This window comes from Apodemus sylvaticus, chromosome 21, assembly GCF_947179515.1.
Source record: "Apodemus sylvaticus chromosome 21, mApoSyl1.1, whole genome shotgun sequence".
Lineage (NCBI taxonomy): Eukaryota > Metazoa > Chordata > Mammalia > Rodentia > Muridae > Apodemus > Apodemus sylvaticus.
Genome location: NC_067492.1, coordinates 9,534,581 through 9,556,130, shown reverse-complemented (window position 1 = coordinate 9,556,130; position 21,550 = coordinate 9,534,581). Strand labels below are relative to the sequence as shown.

General features: G+C 46.7%; 1 protein-coding gene across 2 annotated transcripts in view; it reads left to right on the top strand.

Annotated features, from left to right (window-relative positions):
- The first annotated feature begins 1,509 nt into the window (after positions 1–1,509).
- Usp10 (ubiquitin specific peptidase 10) overlaps positions 1,510–21,550 on the top strand; it is a 49,461-nt gene continuing 29,420 nt past the window's right edge. For both annotated transcript variants that reach the window (XM_052166269.1, XM_052166268.1), the window contains exon 1: positions 1,510–1,953. In XM_052166269.1, the coding sequence (XP_052022229.1) occupies positions 1,546–1,953 (408 nt within the window). In that variant the 5' untranslated portion in view covers positions 1,510–1,545. The remainder of the gene's footprint in view (positions 1,954–21,550) is intronic.

The window sequence follows — 21,550 nt, the reverse complement described above, 5'->3', positions numbered from 1 at the left end:
TTTGTGCGACCCTGAGCCTAACCTTATTAGCACTCCCACCCCCCACTCTTCCTTCTCTTTTCTTTCTTTCTTTCTTTTTTAAGATTTATTTATTTATCATATTTAAATACATGGTAGCTGTCTTCAGAAGACATTATGGATAGTTGTGAGCCACCATGTGATTGCTAGGATTTGATCTCACAACCTTTGGAAGAGTGCTCTGAACGGCTGAGTCATCTTTCCAGCCCCTCTGGTTTTATTTTTTTTTGAGACAGGGTTGCTCTGTGTAGCCCTGGCAGCCTTGGAATTTGTTCTGTAAACCAGGCTGGCCTCAAAGAGATCCACCAGTCTCTATCTCCAGAGTGCTGAAATTAAAGGCGTGTGCTCCCCACCAAGCGAGGCCCAGTATCTCCACCCAACTTTATGAAACCACCTGACTTGGTTTCATTTACAAAAAAGGAAATTAATCCGTTTTCTGAGACAAAGTTTTGCTATCTGAGCCATTCCGGTTTGGAATTTACCAGAGACCCGCCAGCCTCTGGCCCACCCATCTGAGATTAAAGGCATATGCAACCAAGCAGGGCTAAAAGAAAATTCTTAGGAGAAACCATTGAACCAACTCTGCTTTGCTCTGTTTAGTTGAGCCACGGGTGGTAGTATGACTTAGAGACCTGTACTAGGGAAGCAGAGATGGGAGGTGCAGGAGTTACAGTTCATCCTTGGCTCTCTAGAAAGTTTGAAGCCAATCTTTGCTACAAGGAGAGCTTTTGTCAAAGCAAAGGAAAACAAAACCCCAGACACCTAAGGGCGACTCTCTGGTGCTGCTGTGCCCACACTTGTACACTATCCTTGTCCTCCTTGTCTCAATTCTAAGCTCTGTCCGACCCAGGTACTCTCTCACACTCCTATGTAATAAACTTGCCAACTTTGCCCCAAGCAGGCTTGTCATAAAATTCTTTCCAGGCCCCCAGTGGAGGCACACACCTTTAATCCCAGCACCCTGGAGGCCGACAGAGATAGACAGATCTCAGAATTCAAGGCCAGCCTGGTCTACAGAGTTGAGAGTAGATTTAGCAAGGTTTTGTCTGTTTTTTGTTTTTTTCTTTACGTATATGGATAACATCTACTGAGTCCTTACCCTTTGCAGAATGTGCTAAGTCATCAACTTGAATATCCCCCCACCCCCACCCCCACACTGAGTCAGAGCCACCCTATGTAGCTCTGTGCGTCCTAGGACTTGCTATGTAGACTGGTCTGCAATTCATGGATGGTCTTTCTATCTCTGCTGAGATCACAGAACAATCCCGGATCAATGAGTTCTTTCTAAAATTGTTTGTGTGTGCCCCTTTATGTCAGAAGACAATTTGTAGTTGGTTTCCCTTTGCGTCATGTGGATCCCGAGGATAGAACTCATTTGATCGTCAAGGGTACAGGAGACAGCCTCCGTTACCCGCTGAGTCATCTCACTAGCTCCTTCAACGTTTATTTTTATGTTTTACAAAGAAAAAAAAATCCCCAATGCCAGGAAAAGCTAGTGAAGAGAATGAGGAGTGAAGGAATGAATGAATGGACGGTCAGAAGAGCGCTCTCCATAAAGTAAAGGATCCCCGAGGATCTCCAGCGGAGATCCTAGGGCGGGAGCACAGGCTAGCACTACACAGTTTCTACTCCAGGACTCCACCTTGCAGCCCCAGGGTGTCTGGCGGGCACCATTCTCACGCCCTCGCCGGGAGCGGCCGCCCTCCGCGCGCTGGGGACGGAAGGGTCGCCAGCCGGGGCGCACGCCCACCTGTCGCGCGCAGGCGCAGAACGCCGCCTGGCTCTCCCGCGGCGCAGTCAGTGCGCAGGCGCGGCGGCCGATGCGAGTGTGTCTGTGCGGCGAGAAGATGGCGGCGATGGGAGACGCGGCGTGAGAAGCCGGAGCAGCGCCGAACCTCATTGAGACGGGCCGCCATGGCCCTCCACAACCCACAGGTAGCGCGGGCCGCGTCCAGGGCAGGAGGTCTGGGCCACGGGACGGCCTGGGGCGACGGGCGCGAGGTGCGCGGCGGGCGAGCGGTGGGGGAGGCGCCGGCACGCTGCCGGGCTAGGCCCGCGCCGCGCCCCTTAGTGCTGCGCTCTCCGGCGTCCGAGGCCGCCCGAATTGCCCCGAGAGCGCCCGAGCCGCCCCGAGAACGCCCGAGCCACCCCGAGAACGCCCGAGGCCGCAGGGAAAGCCTCCGCGTGCCGGGCTGCAGCCTCCCGAGTCCCGGGCGACGCTCTAGCCCAGCGGCGCGGGTGGCTGGTGTGCTGCGGCGTCGCGGGGACCTGGCCTCTCGCCTCAGGAATTCTGTTGCAAAGAAAACTGGGAGCCACTGGGGTGGCATACTCTTGTCTTGCCCGGGAATGACACCTTTTGCATGGTGTCCGAGCCCCGGGCTGGATCGGGGCCCGGCAGGCCGGTTTGCCTGCTGCCTTCTGTGCGGGAGCTGCTCCTGCAGACCCTCTCATAAGATGATGCACTTAGGAGGAGTTAGAAGTCAGCACGTGGTGCCGCTTCTCGGGGCTGCTTTAGACCTGGCGTTTGTTGGGGTCTCAGCCCTACACTAGAAATTGCTGTCTCCTTTTATAATCCTCTTTGAGAGATTTTTCTGCCAGATTGAGGAGTAAAAAAATGACTCGGGAAACTGATGAGGAATAAAATTGACTTTCCGAGGATGGTAGGTAGGTGTATGTATAGGCAGGTGAGGTCGATCTGGTTCGGCTAACCTTTGAAGAACCCTCGTCTTTTTATTTTGGGGCAGGGTCTTTCTCTGTACTTCACGATCGCCTCTAACTTAAGGATTTTTTTTTCTATCCCAGACTGGTGGGTTGCAGGCAGGAGCCGCCATGTGCTTTTGAAAGGTTATTTTAGTAACTGTTGCAATATGGGATTTAAACCTCGAAACTGTTTTTTTTAAGGACTAGATCCAAGAAGAAACTTCTGTTCTCTTAAATATGTGATGTTTCATAGATCAAATCTGAACTTTGCCTGTTTGACCATTCCCCTCCATCTGTAAATGCTTTTGTATTTGGTGTAGGTTTTGTGTTTTTGTTTTTGTTTTCAATAGGCAGGAGATTTGTATTTGTTGCATAATATATTTTGACAAATGTATCATTTGAGTTTTTTTTTTTAAGATTTACTCTTATATGTAAGTACACTGTAGCTGTCTTTAGACACACTAGAAGAGGGCTTCAGATGTCATTACTGGTGGTTGTGAGTCACCATGTGGTTGCTGGGAATTGAACTCACGACCTTTGGGAGAGCAGTCAGTGCTCTTAACCACTGAGCCATCTCACCAGCCCATCATTCCGAGTTTTTATTAGTTTTTTTTTTTTTTTTTTTTAAAGATATAGACAGGTCTTCACTATGCAGATCTAGTTGGCTTGGAATTAAGACAACTGCCTGCCTCTGCCTCCAGGGCCCTGGCTCTATTCAGACCTTTTTATTTTATTTCATATGAATGAATGCTTTGCTTGCATGAATGTATATATGTAGGTATGTATGTATGCATGTATGTTCCTGGTGCCTGTTGAAGTGAGAAAAGGGTGTTGGATTTCCTGGAACTAGAATGGTTGTCAGCCTCTGAGTCCTGGTGGGAGTGGAACCCTAGTTTTCTGCAAGAGCAACTGCCCTAAACCCTGGAGTCATCTGCCCAGCCCCTCTTCATAGACTTGCTCAATTCAAAAACACCTTTAGTTCCAGCACTAGGGAGGCAGAGGCAGGCAGATCTCTTGAGTTTGAGGCCAGCCTTGTCTACAGAGTGAGTTCTAGAACAGCCAGGGCTATGCAGAGAAACCCGGTCTCAAACAAAAAATCTAGTTGACTACCTTTATTTTTGCAATTAGTCTGTACTGTTCATTCTGAACTGAGCTGTAATGTAAGTGTGTGTGTGTGTGTGTGTGTGTGTGTGATTTTTGAGTACCATGCTTAAGCATAGTTAGCTTTCTCAAGTACCAGTTACGATATCCAGTTGGTGGAAATGGTAGTGATGCTTTGTAATTTCCATGGGTCGGTTGTCCTGGCATTGCCTGGAGCCAGACTTGAGAAATTCACCAAACATATGTTAGCAGAGCCTTGGGTCTGCTAGTGGTAGAAGGGAGAAGAGATGATAGTTTGCATCCTGTTTTATTTTTAAAAGTGGAATAGCTGTGTAAGGTGGAGCACACCTGTAACCCCTGCATGGGAGAGGTGGAGGCAGGAGGATCAGGAGCAAGAGTCCAAGGTCACCCCTAAGGTACATAGCATGTTCCAGTCCACCTTCCCCTCCCCCCCACCCCAAAGGGAGGATGGAGGGAGGAGGAACAAGATTTCACTATTGAATCTGTTTTGAGTTATTCTAAGTATTTTAACAGTTAGTTCATTCAGTCATGAGATATTAGCAGTTTACCTTGGGCTAACCTCCATGATGTGCTTAATGGGTGGTTTTTGTTTTGATTTGTTTTTGGAGACAGGGCTACTATATAGTCCAGGTTTCCTTTAGATGGAGGTTTCCTGCCTCAGCCTCTCAGGAACAGAGATTTTAGGGAGGAGTCTAAATACTCTAGGGTTTTGTTGAAGTAACTGCCACAGGTTTATAGCTAAGGGTCAGTTTTCAGTGGACTTTCAGAGGTTACAGGTTAACTCTTTGTTTTGGGTTTGTTTGAACCCTGTTTTGTGGATTGAAGGGCAACTGTGAAATTGGAAAGACGCTGGCGTGTAGGGCGTTCCTGTCCACCAGCTAAACCAGTTTAGAGAAGGAACTCTTACCTGAAGTGGAAGTGGATCTGGCATTCCTGCTGTCAGAACTGGCTCAGTGAGCTGAGCAGATTAATTTGAAGCTACCAGCTTGCTTTATACTTGAAAAGTTGGCGTTGGGGCAACAGTGTTGATTCTATACCCAGGTTGGGTAGTATGCTATTGGTTTCTGTTATCCTTAACATAGATCCCCACATTTTTACATGCTGGGAGTTCTTGGATATTGTTTCTAGCACGTGGCAGAGTGTTATACTGTCTTGGAACTGCATTTGTAACTGATAGCAAGATTGGGGTAATTCTTAAAGATACCTTTCCCTTTTTGAAACAATGTTTCATTATGTAGCCCGTGGGACTAATTGTAGCAGTGGCAGGCAGTCTCACACTTCGTACTTCAGCCTCCTGAGCTACCTTACTCTGCTACTAGATCAGAATCTTACAGGGCTTGTGCTGAACTAAGTAACAGTTCTGAAGTGGCTATGGGGTATTCGAAGATATGCTTTGTTTATAACAGCAGCAAACATTTCGGTCAATCCTGAGACTAAATGCTATGAAAAGTCTAGGAGCTGGTAGTCCTCTGAATGGTTGTTGTGTCTAGGGACTTGCCCTCTTGTCCTTTCAACTCTCCTTGCTGGGAACTCAGCATTGACAGTGGGCAAACATAGAGATTCTTCTCTATGGCTTCCTTTAGAATAGGTATTTCAATTTATGTTATGTGGATTTGTTACGTGGTTATGTTTCATGATTTGAATAGTGGTGTATGCAGGAAAACTAGAAGAAAGATGCCATAATTTGGTGTTTGCCTTATGCAGACTAGATTGTCAAGAATGGGGAAAAACTGTCCTCTTCTCTTGGATGAGGTAGGTACATCAAGTCATTGTAGTTTTGCAAATTATAGTTGTGTGAGCCTTTCTGAGCAATGAATGCATCAAGTTTTCAGGATGCACCAGCTGGGAGACACTTCTCATTGATAAGTTACCCCAAGGTGTATGTTTGTGGGAAGCGATTGGCAGAGCTTTCGTTGGGTTTGCAGTTAGGTTGGTGTGCTACCGTTGACTGGCACACAGGAAGAGCCCCTGCTGCAGAGCAGACACACGTCTGCGGTGGAGTTTGCTGGCCATGGGTTGTTGGATTAGTGTCATTTGTCTTTTAGTGCCACTTCAGCAGGACACTATTCATTTCTAAGACTGCATGTGCTTGGACTGCAGTTCTTCTGTCTGGAAGTGATCTCCCAAAAGGCCTCGTGTGCCCATCCTGTCTGGGCAGGCTGGATTAAGAGCTGTTGGGGCTGGAGAGATGGTTCTGTGGAGCACTTGCTGCTCTTGCAGAGGCTCTACCTGGGTATGATCCCAACCTTGTCTGTAACTCCAGTCCCAGGATATTTGGCACCTTCTCCTGGCATTTTCGGGCACTGAATGCACATGATACCCAGACATAATGCAAACAAAACACTTATATTCATAAGGTTGAAAGAAAGAATAGTAAGCACTGGACCAACCTTGTGGTACGCATCTGTTATCCCAGCACTTGGGAGGCTGGGTATGGCTGAGCCAGCCTGGGCTATATGGCAAAATCCTGTCTGAAGAAAAAAAAGAGAACATGAATTGGAACAAAAAGATAGCCCACATGGCGCAAGCTTATTTGTTTCAAAGGTCAGAAAAATGTGTGTTTCATGGTAAATGAATGTGGTCTTTAGATTATAGCTGTTCATGTGCTGCTTATTTTGTTAGTGTAGAAAAACTCTTTTTATCTGAAGACCTAGGACATGAGAAGCTGCCCACTCCTGCTCTGCCCCTCTCAACAGTTACTTTTTCCTGGGAGCAGGGCAGGCCGGCTGCTGGGACAGATTGGGGGAAAAGAACCTCTTCCTGGAACTTTCTTGTCATGCTTACAAGAGAGTGGAGAGTAACAGTAACATGGGGTTGGAGCTGCTCCTGTGTGTAGGTGCATGCCCACGTGCTTGTGGAGACCAGAGACCTTTTGGGTACTTCCCTGCCTTAGTGCCCTGGCAGGTGAGCTTAGCTCGAGATGGTCTTTTTGTTTGTTTTGAGACAGGGTTTCTCTGTATAGTTCTGGCTGTCTTGGAACTTATCCTGTAGACCAGGCTGGCCTCGAACTTAGAAATCCACCTGCCTCTGCTTCCCATGTTCTTTAAAAAGGATTTTTTTGCTCCCCTCCCCCCACTTCCCTGGCCTGGCTTCAAAATACTCTTTTAAAACTTTGTTGGGTGATGGTATCCATCTTTTAGTTCTAGCACTCAGGAGGTGGAGGCAGGTGGATCTCTGAGTTCCAGGACAGCCAGGGCTACACAGAGAAGCCCTATCTCAAAAAACAACAACAACAAAAACAAAACAAAACAAAAAATCCCCCAAAATTATTTTGTGTGTGTGCGTGTGTATAACTTTAAATGTAGTTAAGGCTACCTTCATGCTTTCTATTTAGCCACATAGCCAAGAATGACTTATGATCCTACTGCTTCTACCTCCCCAGTGCTGAGATCCCAGTAGTGTGCCACCCTGCTGCTTTATGTGTTTCTGAGGCTACAGATCAGAGCTCTGTGTTGTACCAGTTGGCATCTAAGTGGTCAGCAAGAATTAGACTCAGAAAAGTACCAAGCTTGCAACAGTAACCATACTGTGTAGGCCAGTGTCAGTGAGTAGCAGGGCTGTAGCAGAGAGAAACTGCCTGCTGAAGCGGGCACCCTGACTCCTTAGTTGGTCTTTTGGCTGGGCTGGACATAGTTGGTACAGCTCTGTGTTCACAGAGACAGATTTTGGAAGACTGAGGTCTTGCTGTGTCACAGCTGCTGGCCAGGAACTTGTAGCAGTCATGTCTCAGTCTCCTGAATGCTGCTAGTAGAGGTGTACACCTGCAAATTGATCTTATAAAATACAGAGTAACGCTGAAGTAATATATGGATTACATTTTGTAAGACATAACCTTGTCACCTAGGCTGCCAAAGAACACTTGGAAAGCCGCCAGTCACCTTTGGATGAGAGTCTGGCTGCAGAGACATTGAGCTCACACACACTGGTGCCCCCATTGCTGGGACAGAGGTATCCACTTCTACTCCATCGCTTTCCTCTGAGCGGTGTCATCAGCTTATGGGTTTACTGGTCTTCTAGCAGCTGTCAAGAAGCTTTCTAGCATTCCTTTCTTTTTGCCTCCTGCATCTTGCCTGGATTGGGCAGCTTATCTCAGAGAAGTAAACCCAGGGAGGATGTATCTACGTGTGTGAGGTGTGTTTGGGTGCGAGCATGGAAGCTAAAGGACAACTCTAGGGTTAGCTGTTTTCACAATAGGATTTTTTGTAGCTCTGGTTGTCCTGTCCTGGAACTCACTGTATAGACCAGGCTCCACTCAAGATTCACCTGCCTCTGGAGTGCTGGGATTAAAGGCATGTGCCTCCCACTGCCTGGCTCCTTCCTCTTAATTCTGTGTGTGTTCCAGAGATGGAAAGTAGTGTGTAAATTTCAGTAGAACCCAGATATACCCTTATATAGCAGCTGCATTTCCCTGCTGAGCCGTCTTCCTGGCCTAGGACTTAACATTAAAATACGTGCTTCTGACCTCTTTAGCTTCCATCTATTGTAGCCACAAGGCCAGGGTGCAGCATTCTTTATGGTGTACCCATCAAAGCTGTGGGGTAAGCAAAAGAATTTGAAAACGAAGCTTAATTCCATGTTCTGTGATACCTGCCCATTCTATTCCCCCTGCCTTCATGTGTATGTTTGTCTGTCTGCATGTATTTTTGGACCAAGAAACTGTATTGGCTTCCCTTTGTACTAGAGTTAGAGATAGCTGTGAGTCACCATTGTAGGTGCTAGGATGTAGGTCCTTTGCCAGAGCAGCCAGTGCATGTAACCACTGAGCCATACCTCCCTTTAAAATTTAAATACCATTTTTTTCTGTGATGAAGCAAGGGTGTGCCCCGAGCCACAATCCTAGCCCAGATTTTGATATATTTAAACCTTTCGTTACCACCTCTCCTCATCTCCATGCAGGCTTTTTCTGTGTTTTCCTGGCTGTCCTGAAATTTGCTCAAAAATCAGGTTGGCCTCAAACTCAGAGATCCTTCTGCCTCCCAAGTGGTGGGACTAAAGGCGTGCCCATCACACGCCTCTTTTTTTTTTTTAAGAGTAATTTAAGGATCATAGCAAAATTAAGAAAATAAAGACATCTCCCACATAACCTTTTGGCATTTCAAGTAATGATTTCCTTTGGATGGGTGCCAAGGCTGTCACTCTTTATTTAAGACCAAAATCAGACTTCCTGGGTAAGTGAACATTGGACAGGAAGGAGTATACAGTACCGCACTTGACTTTGAAGGTACATTTCAGCGGCTGGCACTGTGGTTTGTGTGGTCCTCCATGGCTGTGTCAGCTGTCACATGCTCTTATCGCTATTCCACACACACCACACAAGAGCCTCTAGGTCAAGAGGCTGATAAGTCAGGGTTAGTGACTTAGTAAAAGCAGGCCTTTGGCCTTCTAGTTTGGGTTTTCTACTTCGTAGACTTGCTTTTATAGCATTTTTATGTATGTATTCCTACAAACTAGGCCCAGGGCCTGATGTCCACAGAGGGATTTTATACAGTGATCCTCAAGTGGGTGTGAGTGCATGCCTGCAGCAGTTACTGTGCATTAGCACTGTGCCAGCAGTCCAGTCCTTTCTGATTTGAGTTTTCCTTATAAAACAAAGACGTGCTGTTTGTTCAGCCCTGCAAAGGAGATGGGAAAGTTAAAGTAAAAATAAAGGTTTTCTTCACCGGTCTTCAGTTTGTCATCTGTATGTTTTTGGTTAGACCTTTTTGTTTTGGTTTGATTTAGAGACAGGTGACAGGTTCTCTCAGAGTTGTTGGCAAGCTGGACAACACACTGGATTTGGAATGTGCTTTGTTTGTCGCTCAAGCACTGGGGTTAGGGACTGGAGCTGCCTCACACTGTGTGTGTGTGTGTGTGTGTGTGTGTGTGTGTGTCTGTCTGTCTGTCTGTCTCTGTCGGTGTACTGTGTGTGTTTTAATGACAGACTCCTCCTACTGCACGTCCCCATTCTAGCATCACACCTTAGGATTATAGTGTGCCTCACACTTGGATCAAACAATTTAGAAACTATTCTGAAATTCAGTGACATCTTTTATTGTTATTATGTATATGGGTTTTGAACCACATGTATGCCTAGTGCCCACAGAAAAGAGAGGGCTTTAGATCCTCTGGAACTGGAGTTACAATCAGTTGTGAACACCATGTGGGTGCTGGGAAATGAAGCTGAGTCTTCTGAAGAAGTAGCCGGTGCTCTTACCAGCTGAGTCACTTCTCCAGCTACATATTCCACTGTGGCCCTGTGCTCTGGCTGTATACTATAAAAGAGGCAATTCCCCAGTGCAGCTCTAGTTGGTCTGTTACCTCTTCTGTAGGGCCCTAAAGGACAGACCCTCCATGGTTTGGAGAGAGTGGTAGGTCATCAACACTGACTGAGAGGAGAATCTGCCAAATAACCTGAAACGGTTCTTTTTCCTTTTTTTTTTTTTTTCCGAGACAGGGTTTCTCTGTGTAGCCCTGGCTGTCCTGGAACTCACTCTGTAGACCAGGCTGGCCTCGAACTCAGAAATCTGCCTGCCTCTGCCTCCCAGAGTGCTGGGATTACAGGCGTGCACCACCACTGCCCGGCAACATTTCCCTTTTTATTTTTACTTTCTATGTGTGTTTGTTTGCTTGAATGTGTCTGTGTATCACATGCATGCATACTGTGCTAGTAGAGGCCAGAAGAGGTGATGTCATGGGACTGAGTTACAGGTGGTTGTGAGCCGCCTTGTGGGTTCTGGGAACTGAACCCTGGTACTCTAGACAAGCAGCCATTGCACGTAACTGCTGATCCATCTCCACGGCCCCTTAACCTGAAGTGTTTGTCTTCTCCAGAGCTATCTTCCCCCTCTCCCCCTTTTATCAATGTTCTGCAGTTGCCAGATAAATAAAACTCTCCTCACCCTCAAACTCTTACTTTTCCAGACTGGCACATTTACTTCTCACCCTAATAAAATGCAAAACGAGGCCTTCTGTATTAGTTCCTGTGTCTCCCCTCCCTTCCCCTCCCCTACGCAGCTCTGGCTGTCCTAGAACTCACTATGTAGACCAGGCTGGCCTCAAACTCACAGAGATGCAGAGTCACACAGTGGGAGTGCACGGTTGTAGTCCCAATACACTGGAGGCAGAGGCAGGTCCATCTCTGCGTTCCAGCTCAGCCTGGTCTACAGAGTGAGTTCCAGGACAGAAACCCTGGCTGGAAAAGAAAGAAAGAAACCCCAAGAACTAGACAGATGCACCTGCTTCTGTCTCATGTGCTAGCATTAAAGACAAGTACCACCATGCTCTGCCACAAAGTGTTTTAATGTCTCCAGTCTGTGTGGTGTGTGAGTGTCAGCAAAAACACAGGCTTGTTCTTTCAGTGCTGCTGCCCACCGTGCAATAGGTGCAGAAGGTGGGGCTATCCCTGAGGAGGCTGCAGTCTCCACTGTGAAGGTCTGTATGTTAGGTCTTCAGTGTGGAATCTCAGTTTATCTGTGGGTCACTATGTAACTAGTATCCTTCAGCAAACATTTACCCAGCATTTGTTTGTTTTCCCTTGAGTTGTTGGGGTTCATCTGTTACAGCCATAGGTGTCCCCCAGAGCATGGCTGGTGGCCGCTTCAGATCCCGAGTTAGAACCTCAGACTCGCTCTGCTGAGCATGACTGCTTGCCTTGGAAGCCACTGGAATGGAATTCCCCTGGAATTGTACACAGCTTTGAGTGAGAGCGGTAGGGCCTGGGTAGCTCCTGGTCTTGGGTGTGCCTCCTCAGGATGTCTCTGGGTCTCCACAGGTTGGTGCTTCTGGTTTCTCTTCACTTGCTCAGGCTCAGTGGCTGCTCCAGGTGCAGCCTATTATGGGTTTTCAATGTCCCCAGCCTCTGTGCCTGCTAATCACAGAGCCACTTTGAATCTTAAAAACTATTCTCTCTAGATTTGGCTAGACCCTTGGTTTTGAGTCCATTGCTAACCTCACTGGAAAGACATGGCCTTCCCAGTAGATAGTGTGTGTAAGTGAAGGGAACATGGCAGACGAGTGGGCTGGTCACTGCCTTGAGGGGCTAATTAGGGTTCTGCCAATGTGTTTTGAAGATTTTCTTTTAGATGCATTTATTGTGTGTGTGTGTGTGGATGTTTTTGCCCATATGTACGCATGAGCCTCGTGCCCCTTGGAGGGTTTCAGAGTCCCTGCAACTGAAATTAAGAAAAGTAGAAATTGAATCCAGGTCCTTTGCAAAAGCAACAAGTACGTCTGCATGACAGAATAGGGCATCAGATATCATTATAGGTAGTTGTGAGCTACCATGTGGTTGCTGAAAATTGAACTCATGGCCTCTGGAAGAGCAACCAATGCTCTTAACTGCTGAGCCATCTCTCTAGCCCCAGGGTTTGGTCTTTAAATCGTATTTTTTTTTTAAAAAAAATACTTATTATATATCCATATGTTATGGATTATATATTCTGCCTACATGTATGCCTGTGGGAAAGAAGAGGGCACTAGATCTCATTATAGATGGTTGTGAGCCACCCTGGTTGCTGGGAATTGAACTCAAGACCTTTGGAAGAGCAGTCAGTGCTCTTATCCTTTGAGCCATCTCTCCAGCCCCAATTAAATCATTATACTGCCATTTCTGTTTATCTTTTTAAAATAAACATTTTAAAAAAGGTTTATTTATTTTTATGAGTACACTGACGCTCTCTTCAGACACACCAGAAAAGGGCACCAGACACCATTACAGATGGTTACGAGCCACCATGTGATTGCTGAGAATTGAACTCAGGACCTGTGGAAGAGCAGTCGATGCTCTTAACCGCGGACCCATCTCTCCAGCCCCCACTAAATCATATTTTTATTATACTGCCATTTTCTAGCAAGTACCCTCTTGGACCCCTTTGCCTGTCCTCCAGTGCCTTCCCAGTAGGCACCTAGTTTTCTAGTGTCCCTTCTGCCTTCACGTCCTAAGTGCATGTGTCTATAATGCCAAGGATGCATGGAGGAGTGAGAGCACGTGGCATTTGTCGTTCTGAGACTGCTTTATATTATCTCCAGCAGAGCCCATCTTTCTGCAAATGACATAGCTTTGTTCTTGTGGCTGAAGGATGTCCACTGTGTATGTACACATTTTTTTTCTCTGTTCCTTCTGCTGTTTGTAGAGGTAGGGACTCTTGTAGCCTAGGTGCCTCTGTACCTGAGAGTGACCTAGAGCTTTCGACCTTCCTCCACTTGTGTAGTACTGGGATTAAGGTTGGGGGGGGGGGCTGGAGAGATGGCTCAACGGTTAAGAGCACTGACTGCTCTTCCAGAGGTCCTGAGTTCAATTCCTAGCAACCACACGGTAGCTCACTGCCAACCGTAATGGAATCTGTCGCCCTCTTCTGCTGTGTCTGAAGACAGCAACAGTGTAATCATATACATCAAATAAATCAGTAAATATATTAAAAAAATAGAAAAAAGGTTGTGTGGGAAGTGGTGCCCTGCTCCGGGGTGCTAAGGATGGAGCTCAGGACTTCCTGCATCTTACACAAGCACTCCTGGCTACATCCTCAGCCCCAGCATTCTGTCTACATAGGTCATAATTCAGGCTGACCTTGAACTCCCCTCCCAAATGAGCCACCACCATGTCTGCCCCTTGATTTTTTTTTTTTCTTCTTTTTGAGAGAGGGTTTCTGTGTGGTCCTGGCTGTACTGGAACTATGTGTATGAATGAGGCTCAGAGATACACCTGCCTCTGCTGGGGTTAAAGATGTGTACCACTACTTATTCCTAGCTCTTTTTTTAAAGACACTCTTCTGATAAGAATTGTAATTAAGGGCTGGAGTGATGGCTTAGAGGTTAAGAGCACTGACTGCTCTTCCAAAGGTCCTGAGTTCAAATCCCAGCAACCACATGGTGGCTTACAATCATCTGTAATGAGATATGATACTCTCTTCTGGAATGTCTGAAGACAGTTGGAGTGTACTTAAATATAATAAATAAATACATCTTAAAAAAAAGATACTGTCATCTAAAAAAAAAGAATTGTAATTAAATAATTATGTTTCTCAAAACCAAAAATGTTTGTTCAGGCCAGGCGATGAGCGTCAGCAGTCTCATATTGAAATTACTGTGTCACATTCTCCTGTAGTTCCTGACAAGTGAAGTCTGAGGCTGAGAGAAAGACAGCACCCTTACAGTGGCAGCAAACACAAGTGCCTTAGGTCCTCCTCTGGCCTAGCTGGAGCCACAGCACCTGTCCCTGAAGCCTTAAGACTTCCTAAGGCCACATCTCCTAATTCTTCCCAATGGGAAGTTCTGCCAATGGGGACCAAGGAGTCAAATATATGAGTCTATAGGGAGCCATTCTCTTTCAGACAACCATAACCTGTCTGTGTGACTGCACTGCATGCATGCCTAGTTCTTGGGAAGGCAGAGGAGGTGCTGCATCCTATGGAACTGGCTTATGGAAGGTGGTGTAGCAAGTGCTTACTTGCTAAGCCAACTCTCCAGCCCTGCTGCTACAAGGTCTCTATGTAGTAGTTCTGATTATCCTGTAACTTTCGATGTAGCTAGTCTAGGTTAGCCGAAAGAGGATTAAAGACACCATACCTGTCATTGTTTGTAATTGATTAATTAATGACAGGGTCTCACAGCATTGATCCAGGCTGCCCTCAAACTCAGGTAGCCCAAGCTAGCCTGAAGCTTGCAGACCTTTTGCTTCATTCTTGTACTTGCTGGGGTAGAGCACGAGCCAGGATGCCTGGCTTTCAAAGCCGTCTACCATGACTAATGTTGAAGAGGGCTTAGAGATTCTGTCTGTTGGTCCATCCATCCACTGAATAAATGGTCCAGATAACTACACAAAGAAGTAGATCCTACCGTCCTGTTTGTCCTGTTTCTGTCTAGTTCTTCCCGCTCTTCTTAGTCAGGGCTGACAGTAGCATGGGTTTCTCTCAAGCCCTGGGGTTACCCCATTCACCCAGGCAAGTCAGAATCAAGTCAGCTCAGTTTGTTTAAAGGCTGGGATGAGGGCTGGACTCTCCAGCCACTGATGGAGTTGTTACAGGCCTGGCCTGTGTGCTGCAAGAGGGGCTGGTTTCCTGCTTCTGTGCAGGAAGCAGCACTGATAGCCAATTGTATCGTTTCTGAATGCTCGGACCCTCAACCTCACTCCCTCTAGAGACTTCAGATTACATTTTCTACAAAAACAAAACAAAACAAAGAAAATTATGTATGTGTGCCTAGTGCTCTCTGAGGTCAGAAGAGGGCATCCAATCCCCTGGAATGGAGTTCTAAGTGGTTGTGTTGTGAGACACCTGTGGGTGCTAGAAATTGAACCTGTAAGAAAGAATAGCCAGTGTTCTTAACTACCAGGTCATTTCTGAAACCCCTAAAAACTTGATTTTATTTTGTTTTTGAGACAAAGTTTCTCTGTATACTGTAAATTTTTTCCTTTCTTTTCTTTCTTATCTTTTTTTTTTTGTTTTTTGTTTTTTTGTTTTTTGTTTTTTTGGATTTGGTTTTTTCGAGACAGGGTTTCTCTGTATAGCCCTGGCTGGCCTGGAACTTACTCTGTAGACCAGGCTGGCCTCGAACTCAGAAATCTGCCTGCCTCTGCCTCCCAGAGTGCTGGGATTACAGGCGTGCGCCACCAGTGCCTTACTTATTTGTACCTGGGTGGTCAAAGGACAACTTTGAGAGCTAGTTCTTTCCCTCTATTAGAAAAGTTAGGATTTAACTCAGGTTGTCTGGCTTGGCAGCAAGCACCCTAACCTGCTGAGCCTTTGGCATCCACAATGCTCCCCCTACTTTCCCCCTTCCCCCCACTGGGGAGGTTTTATATCGACCTCCTTAAAATGGGAAGAGGTGTGTGCTTCTTAACTAACTCTCTGGGTTCTTGGGGTGTTTAAAAAAAGGGTGTTCCCCTTTGGGGAAGCCAGCAAGCCAGGTCAGCTATGGCCTGAAGGTTATTGATGTGACTTCCTTCCCAGCCGCTGACCTTCAGCTATTCGCCGACCTTCAGCTATTCAGAGTTTGTTGGTTTTGTTCTAGCAATTCTGTTCAGTGGGAAGTCCTGTGTTCTACAGGATACCTGCAAGTTTGTGCATGTGCAGAATTAACACCATGGTTTTGCTAGGTATTCATCAGTAGTTAGTTGATGAGGTCCTAGCCTAGAGCAGGCCATCACAGTGTGCAGAGCTGTATGGTCCTGCACAGTACATGTGCCCATGGAAGTCCCAAGAGTTACAGAATATTTCCTTGCCGAGATTGCCACTGCTCCAGGCAGCTAATATCTGCTGGTGAGTGCTCACCTCGGCCCTGCCCTGGGACTACACTTGTCCTTTACTCATTTACGTGTCTCTTTCCCCATTTCTCTCTTTCTCTTATATGTGAGTGCACTGTAGCTGTCTTCTGACGCCCCAGAAGAGGGCATCAGATCCCATCACAGAGCGTTGTGAGCCACCATGTGGTTGCTGGGATTTGAACTCAAGACCGGTTCAGTTGAGAGCAGTCAGTGAGCGTACTTTGAGTGTCTATTGCTGTTCTGTGGACAGGACTGGGAAGCTGCTAAGGTGGCCTTTGTTATCTGAGCCATGGTTTCTAATTGTGAGATTGCATCTGTAGCAACAACTTAGCTTAAGTTTTCAATGAAAGTACCAAGAACATGCAGCTTTCTTCTGTTTCTTTCTGTTGAAAGCCTGACAAGATATTAGTAGTTGGAATAAAATATGCAAACAAAGCAGACACCAAACTGAAACACCACGTTCCAAAGCTGGGTGATGTTCACTGAGTGGCTTTGTAAAGCTAATGGCTTTGTTCTCTGGTGCCCTCTTCTGCCACCCTCTTCTCTCTGAAGCAAAGCAGGATTATGGCAGCCGAGTCCAGGACGTAGCCCCTGCCAATAGTAACATTCACCAGCCGGCAGTTAGCTTGCTTTGTGACAGCCATTGAGGGCTGAGATGTCCTGAATATTCTGTATCTGCTCAAGTTATCCTCAGTCTCACACATTTCACCTGGGGGAGCTGGTGCTCAGTAAATACTGTTACATTAGTGACACTCCTAACTGTGGACTGAGCAGTGTCACCTTCAGGTGTCCCCCAAGCTATCACACCAGAGTGTGACTGTTAACTGAAGCCAGTAGGCATCCACCTTGAAATGGGTAGCAACCTAATGCCTTTCCTTTGGGTACAACTCAGTCTGAGGCTTATTACTACAGCCCTGTGTGGGACAGTGGGGTGACACTATTCCTAAGGTATACTATATACACCCACAGCCCTGTGTGGGACAGTGGGGTGACACTATTCCTAAGGTATACTATATACACCCACAGCCCTGTGTGGGACAGTGGGGTGACACTATTCCTAAGGTATACTATATACACCCACAGCCCTGTGTGGGACAGTGGGGTGACACTATTCCTAAGGTATACTATATACACTCATAGCCCTGTGTGGGACAGTGGAGTGACACTTCCTAAGGTATACTACATACACCCACAGCCCTGTGTGGGACAGTGGGGTGACACTATTCCTGAGGTATACTACATACACCCACAGCCCTGTGTGGGACAGTGGGGTGACACTATTCCTAAGCTATACTACATACACCCACAGCCCTGTGTGGGACAGTGGGGTAACACTATTCCTAAGGTATACTACATACACCTATAGCCCTGTATGGGACAGTGGGGTGACACTATTCCTAAGCTATACTACATACACCCATAGCCCTGTGTGGGACAGTGGGGGTGACACTATTCCTAAGGTATACTACATATACCTACAGCCCTGTGTGGGACAGTGGGGTGACACTATTCCTAAGGTATACTACATACACCCATAGCCCTGTATGGGACAGTGGGGTGACACTATTCCTAAGGTATACTACATATACCTACAGCCCTGTGAGGGACAGTGGGGTGACACTATTCCTAAGCTATACTACATACACCCATAGCCCTGTGTGGGACAGTGGGGTGACACTATTCCTGAGGTATACTACATACACCCACAGCCCTGTGTGGGACAGTGGGGTGACACTATTCCTAAGCTATACTACATACACCCACAGCCCTGTGTGGGACAGTGGGGTAACACTATTCCTAAGGTATACTACATACACCTACAGCCCTGTATGGGACAGTGGGGTGACACTATTCCTAAGCTATACTACATACACCCATAGCCCTGTGTGGGACAGTGGGGGTGACACTATTCCTAAGCTATACTACATACACCCACAGCCCTGTGTGGGACAGTGGGGTAACACTATTCCTAAGGTATACTACATACACCTACAGCCCTGTATGGGACAGTGGGGTGACACTATTCCTAAGCTATACTACATACACCCATAGCCCTGTGTGGGACAGTGGGGGTGACACTATTCCTAAGGTATACTACATATACCTACAGCCCTGTGTGGGACAGTGGGGTGACACTATTCCTAAGGTATACTACATACACCCATAGCCCTGTATGGGACAGTGGGGTGACACTATTCCTAAGGTATACTACATACACCTACAGCCCTGTGAGGGACAGTGGGGTGACACTATTCCTAAGGTATACTACATACACCCATAGCCCTGTGTGGGACAGTGGGGGTGACACTATTCCTAAGGTATACTACATATACCTACAGCCCTGTGTGGGACAGTGGGGTGACACTATTCCTAAGGTATACTACATACACCCATAGCCCTGTATGGGACAGTGGGGTGACACTATTCCTAAGGTATACTACATACACCTACAGCCCTGTGAGGGACAGTGGGGTGACACTATTCCTAAAGTATACTATGTACTCCCACCATGCTCAGCTTGGAGCCCTCCGCTAGCCCCTAGAAGAAGCCTTTCATCCTACAGTTGTTCTGTACAGCTTTCCCACCCCCACCAGTTGGGTATTGGTGTGATGTGTTCAGGTCCATGTTTCCCTCCTTTCTTGTTTTTGCTTGTGTTGTTTTGTGTTTGCTATGTATGCTTGGGGCACAGGCTGGAGCCTCACCAATGCCAGGCATCCCCTGCCCCCCCCCCCCCCCCAGTCCTACCCATAGCTTCCTAGTCAGGCCAAGGAGCTCTTGTATTTGGTGAGAAGTTTGCAGCTTTGTGGGCGAGCTCATCCTCTGCAGAGTGAATAAAAGCTTTGCTCCCTCATGGCATGTGTTGCTTCCTAGGATGGCCCAGTCCTCTCAGGTAGAAAGGCTGGCTTCTCTCCTGTGCTGGCAGCGAGCGGAAGGCTCTTCAGCCGCCTGCATAGCTGTGCACAGCAGCGGGAGCCTGGCTGTCCTAACTGCCCGCCCAGCTCCCCAACACTGAGAGAGAGTCACTGAACAGAGCAAAGCGTTAGCTAATCATTTGTTTCAGAGCCGCCTCAGATTACCAGGAACCTTTTCCAAAGGAAAAGAGCATTAATTTGGGGCAACAGACATACTCAGTTGAATTTCAAGAGATGAGACCTTTGGAAGTTTAGGGGCTGAGAATGCTGTCCTCCAGTGCCCCCTAGTGTCACACAGTAATGGCAGTCCTCAAGTTCTGTGATACTACTGGTCTGCTTTCCTGCAGGGGAACCCGGACCATTTCTCTACCTTACATGGGAAGAGACAGTTTTTTGAGCAGGATGTGTTTGTCTTTCTTCCAGTTCTTTTCTTACATTTATAACTTCCCTTTTCACCCTCCTAGAAATGTAAACTGTTAAATGTGTTCTGTACCCAGCACTCTGTGATAGTGATAAGGCCTTTTCAGAACGACTCAACATTTTTAATTTCTTTTTATGTATTTTGCATGTATCTATGGTCCATGTGCTCTTCAGGAATCAGAAGTAGTAGAATCCCCTTGAACTGGAGTTACAGATGCCTGTGAATTACCTTGGGGTTGCTGGTGATTGACCTCCAGACTTCTGGAGGACTTCTGGAAAAGCAACCAGTGCTCTTAACTGCTGAGCCATTGCTAGGTGTGCATGGTTGTAAGCCCTTAAAAGGGACTGCATGTGATGTCTGGGCTTAACATGTTCCGTGCATCATCCTAGGCAGTTCTAAGGGTTTTGTTTTGTTTTTGTTTTTTTTTAAGTTTATGTGTGTGTGTGTAAGTAAGTAAGTGTTTTGCCTGGACGCATATATGTACCAAATGTGTACCCTTGGAGGCCAGAAGAAAGCATTGAATTGCCTGGAACTAGAGTTACAGGTGGTTGTGAGCCATTATGTATGTGGGTGATAGGCACTGAACTCAAGGTCTTTGGAAAAGCAACAAGTGCTCTAATGCCTGGGGTGTCTCCAGCTCTCTAGGGGATCGATCGTTAACTGGTTACCTCCCAGGTACGAGTCACTTTGATGAGGCAGATACATTTATGTATCCAGTACAATAAACCCCACCCCCTATTTTTTAATGAGTCCCTTGGTCTCAGATCTCAGTGTCCCCATCGTCTTTCCTGACCTTTGACAGTGACTTTTTAAGCATCAAGGGTTCTGTTGCACATTGTTACTTCGTCCCATCAGAATGATTTTTGAGTGAACAAAACCAGTGCATGGGGAAGGCCTGTGGGGATGCATTAGCAATAGGAGGCGGAGCCCCCAGCTCAGGCTCCTCGAGAGGATGCTGTGTGCTTCTGGCTTCAGCGACAAAACTGAAACAAGACTTTTTATAGGTTGGTGCAATGGCTCACTTAAAAAAAAAAGCCGGGCAGTGGTGGTGCACGCCTTTAATCCCAGCACTTGGGAGGCAGAGGCAAGTGGATTTCTGAGTTCGAGGCCAGCCTGGTCTACAGAGCGAGTTCCAGGACAGCCAGGGCTACTTGGAGAAACCCTGTCTCCAAAAACAAAAAAATAAATAAATAAATAAATAAACTTCATGAAAATAGATCTCATGGCAGGAGGCTGTGCTTTGTGTGTCTTGATGGGGTAGTTCATTGATGAACATAAACCAGTGGGAAGGGAGTCAGGATGGAGCTGCAAACAGCCAGGCTGACCATTTTTCAGTCACCAAGTGTTTTTTGGTGTCACATAGCTCTAGCTGACACAGTGTCCTTAGGTGTATTCTCAGCAGGCTGTCACTGAGTGAGGTCTTCACCTTCACAGTTGATGCCTGTGCAGCAGTAGGTTTAAGCATGACCCCTGAACTCTGTTCTTGATACCAATACATTTTTTTTTTCTTTTGTATTTTGATCTTCATATCTCTATATATCCCACGCTGTACTGGAACTCACTCTGTAGACCTCAAGAGATCCACCTGCCCCTGAAAGCGCTATACTGACATCTTATAATTTCTGTTTTGCCTGCATGTATGTCCGTGTGTAACATGTGCATGCCTGGCGCCCATGGAGGCAAGAAGAATGTAATGGAACTGGAGACAAACAGTCATGCAGACATTGGGAATTGAACTAAATTTTTTTCAGGCGTAACCTGTCTTAACCACTGAGCCATCTCTCCAGCCCCTAGACAGTTTCTTGAAAAAAAAAAAAACATGATTTAAAAAGAAATTCTAAAATAATATACCCTACTAACCACACTCCCTCCAGCTGTAGCCCTCCACAAATCTCTGTCAGACCAGCTAGGTCATGGGTCCAGAGCTTCTGAACAAATAATGCATCTTTCTCATCGTGTGTGTGTGTGTGTGTGTGTGTGTGTGTGTGTGTGTGTGTATGTGTGTGTGTCTGTCTGTGTCTGTCTGTGTCTCCCAGGGTGGGGGTGGGGTGGGGGGGTTCTTTGTTCAGCCTTATGTGGCTGTCTTGTTTGTCTTTAACAAGCCCTCTTGGGTGGCCTTGAACTGAGATATCCGATACC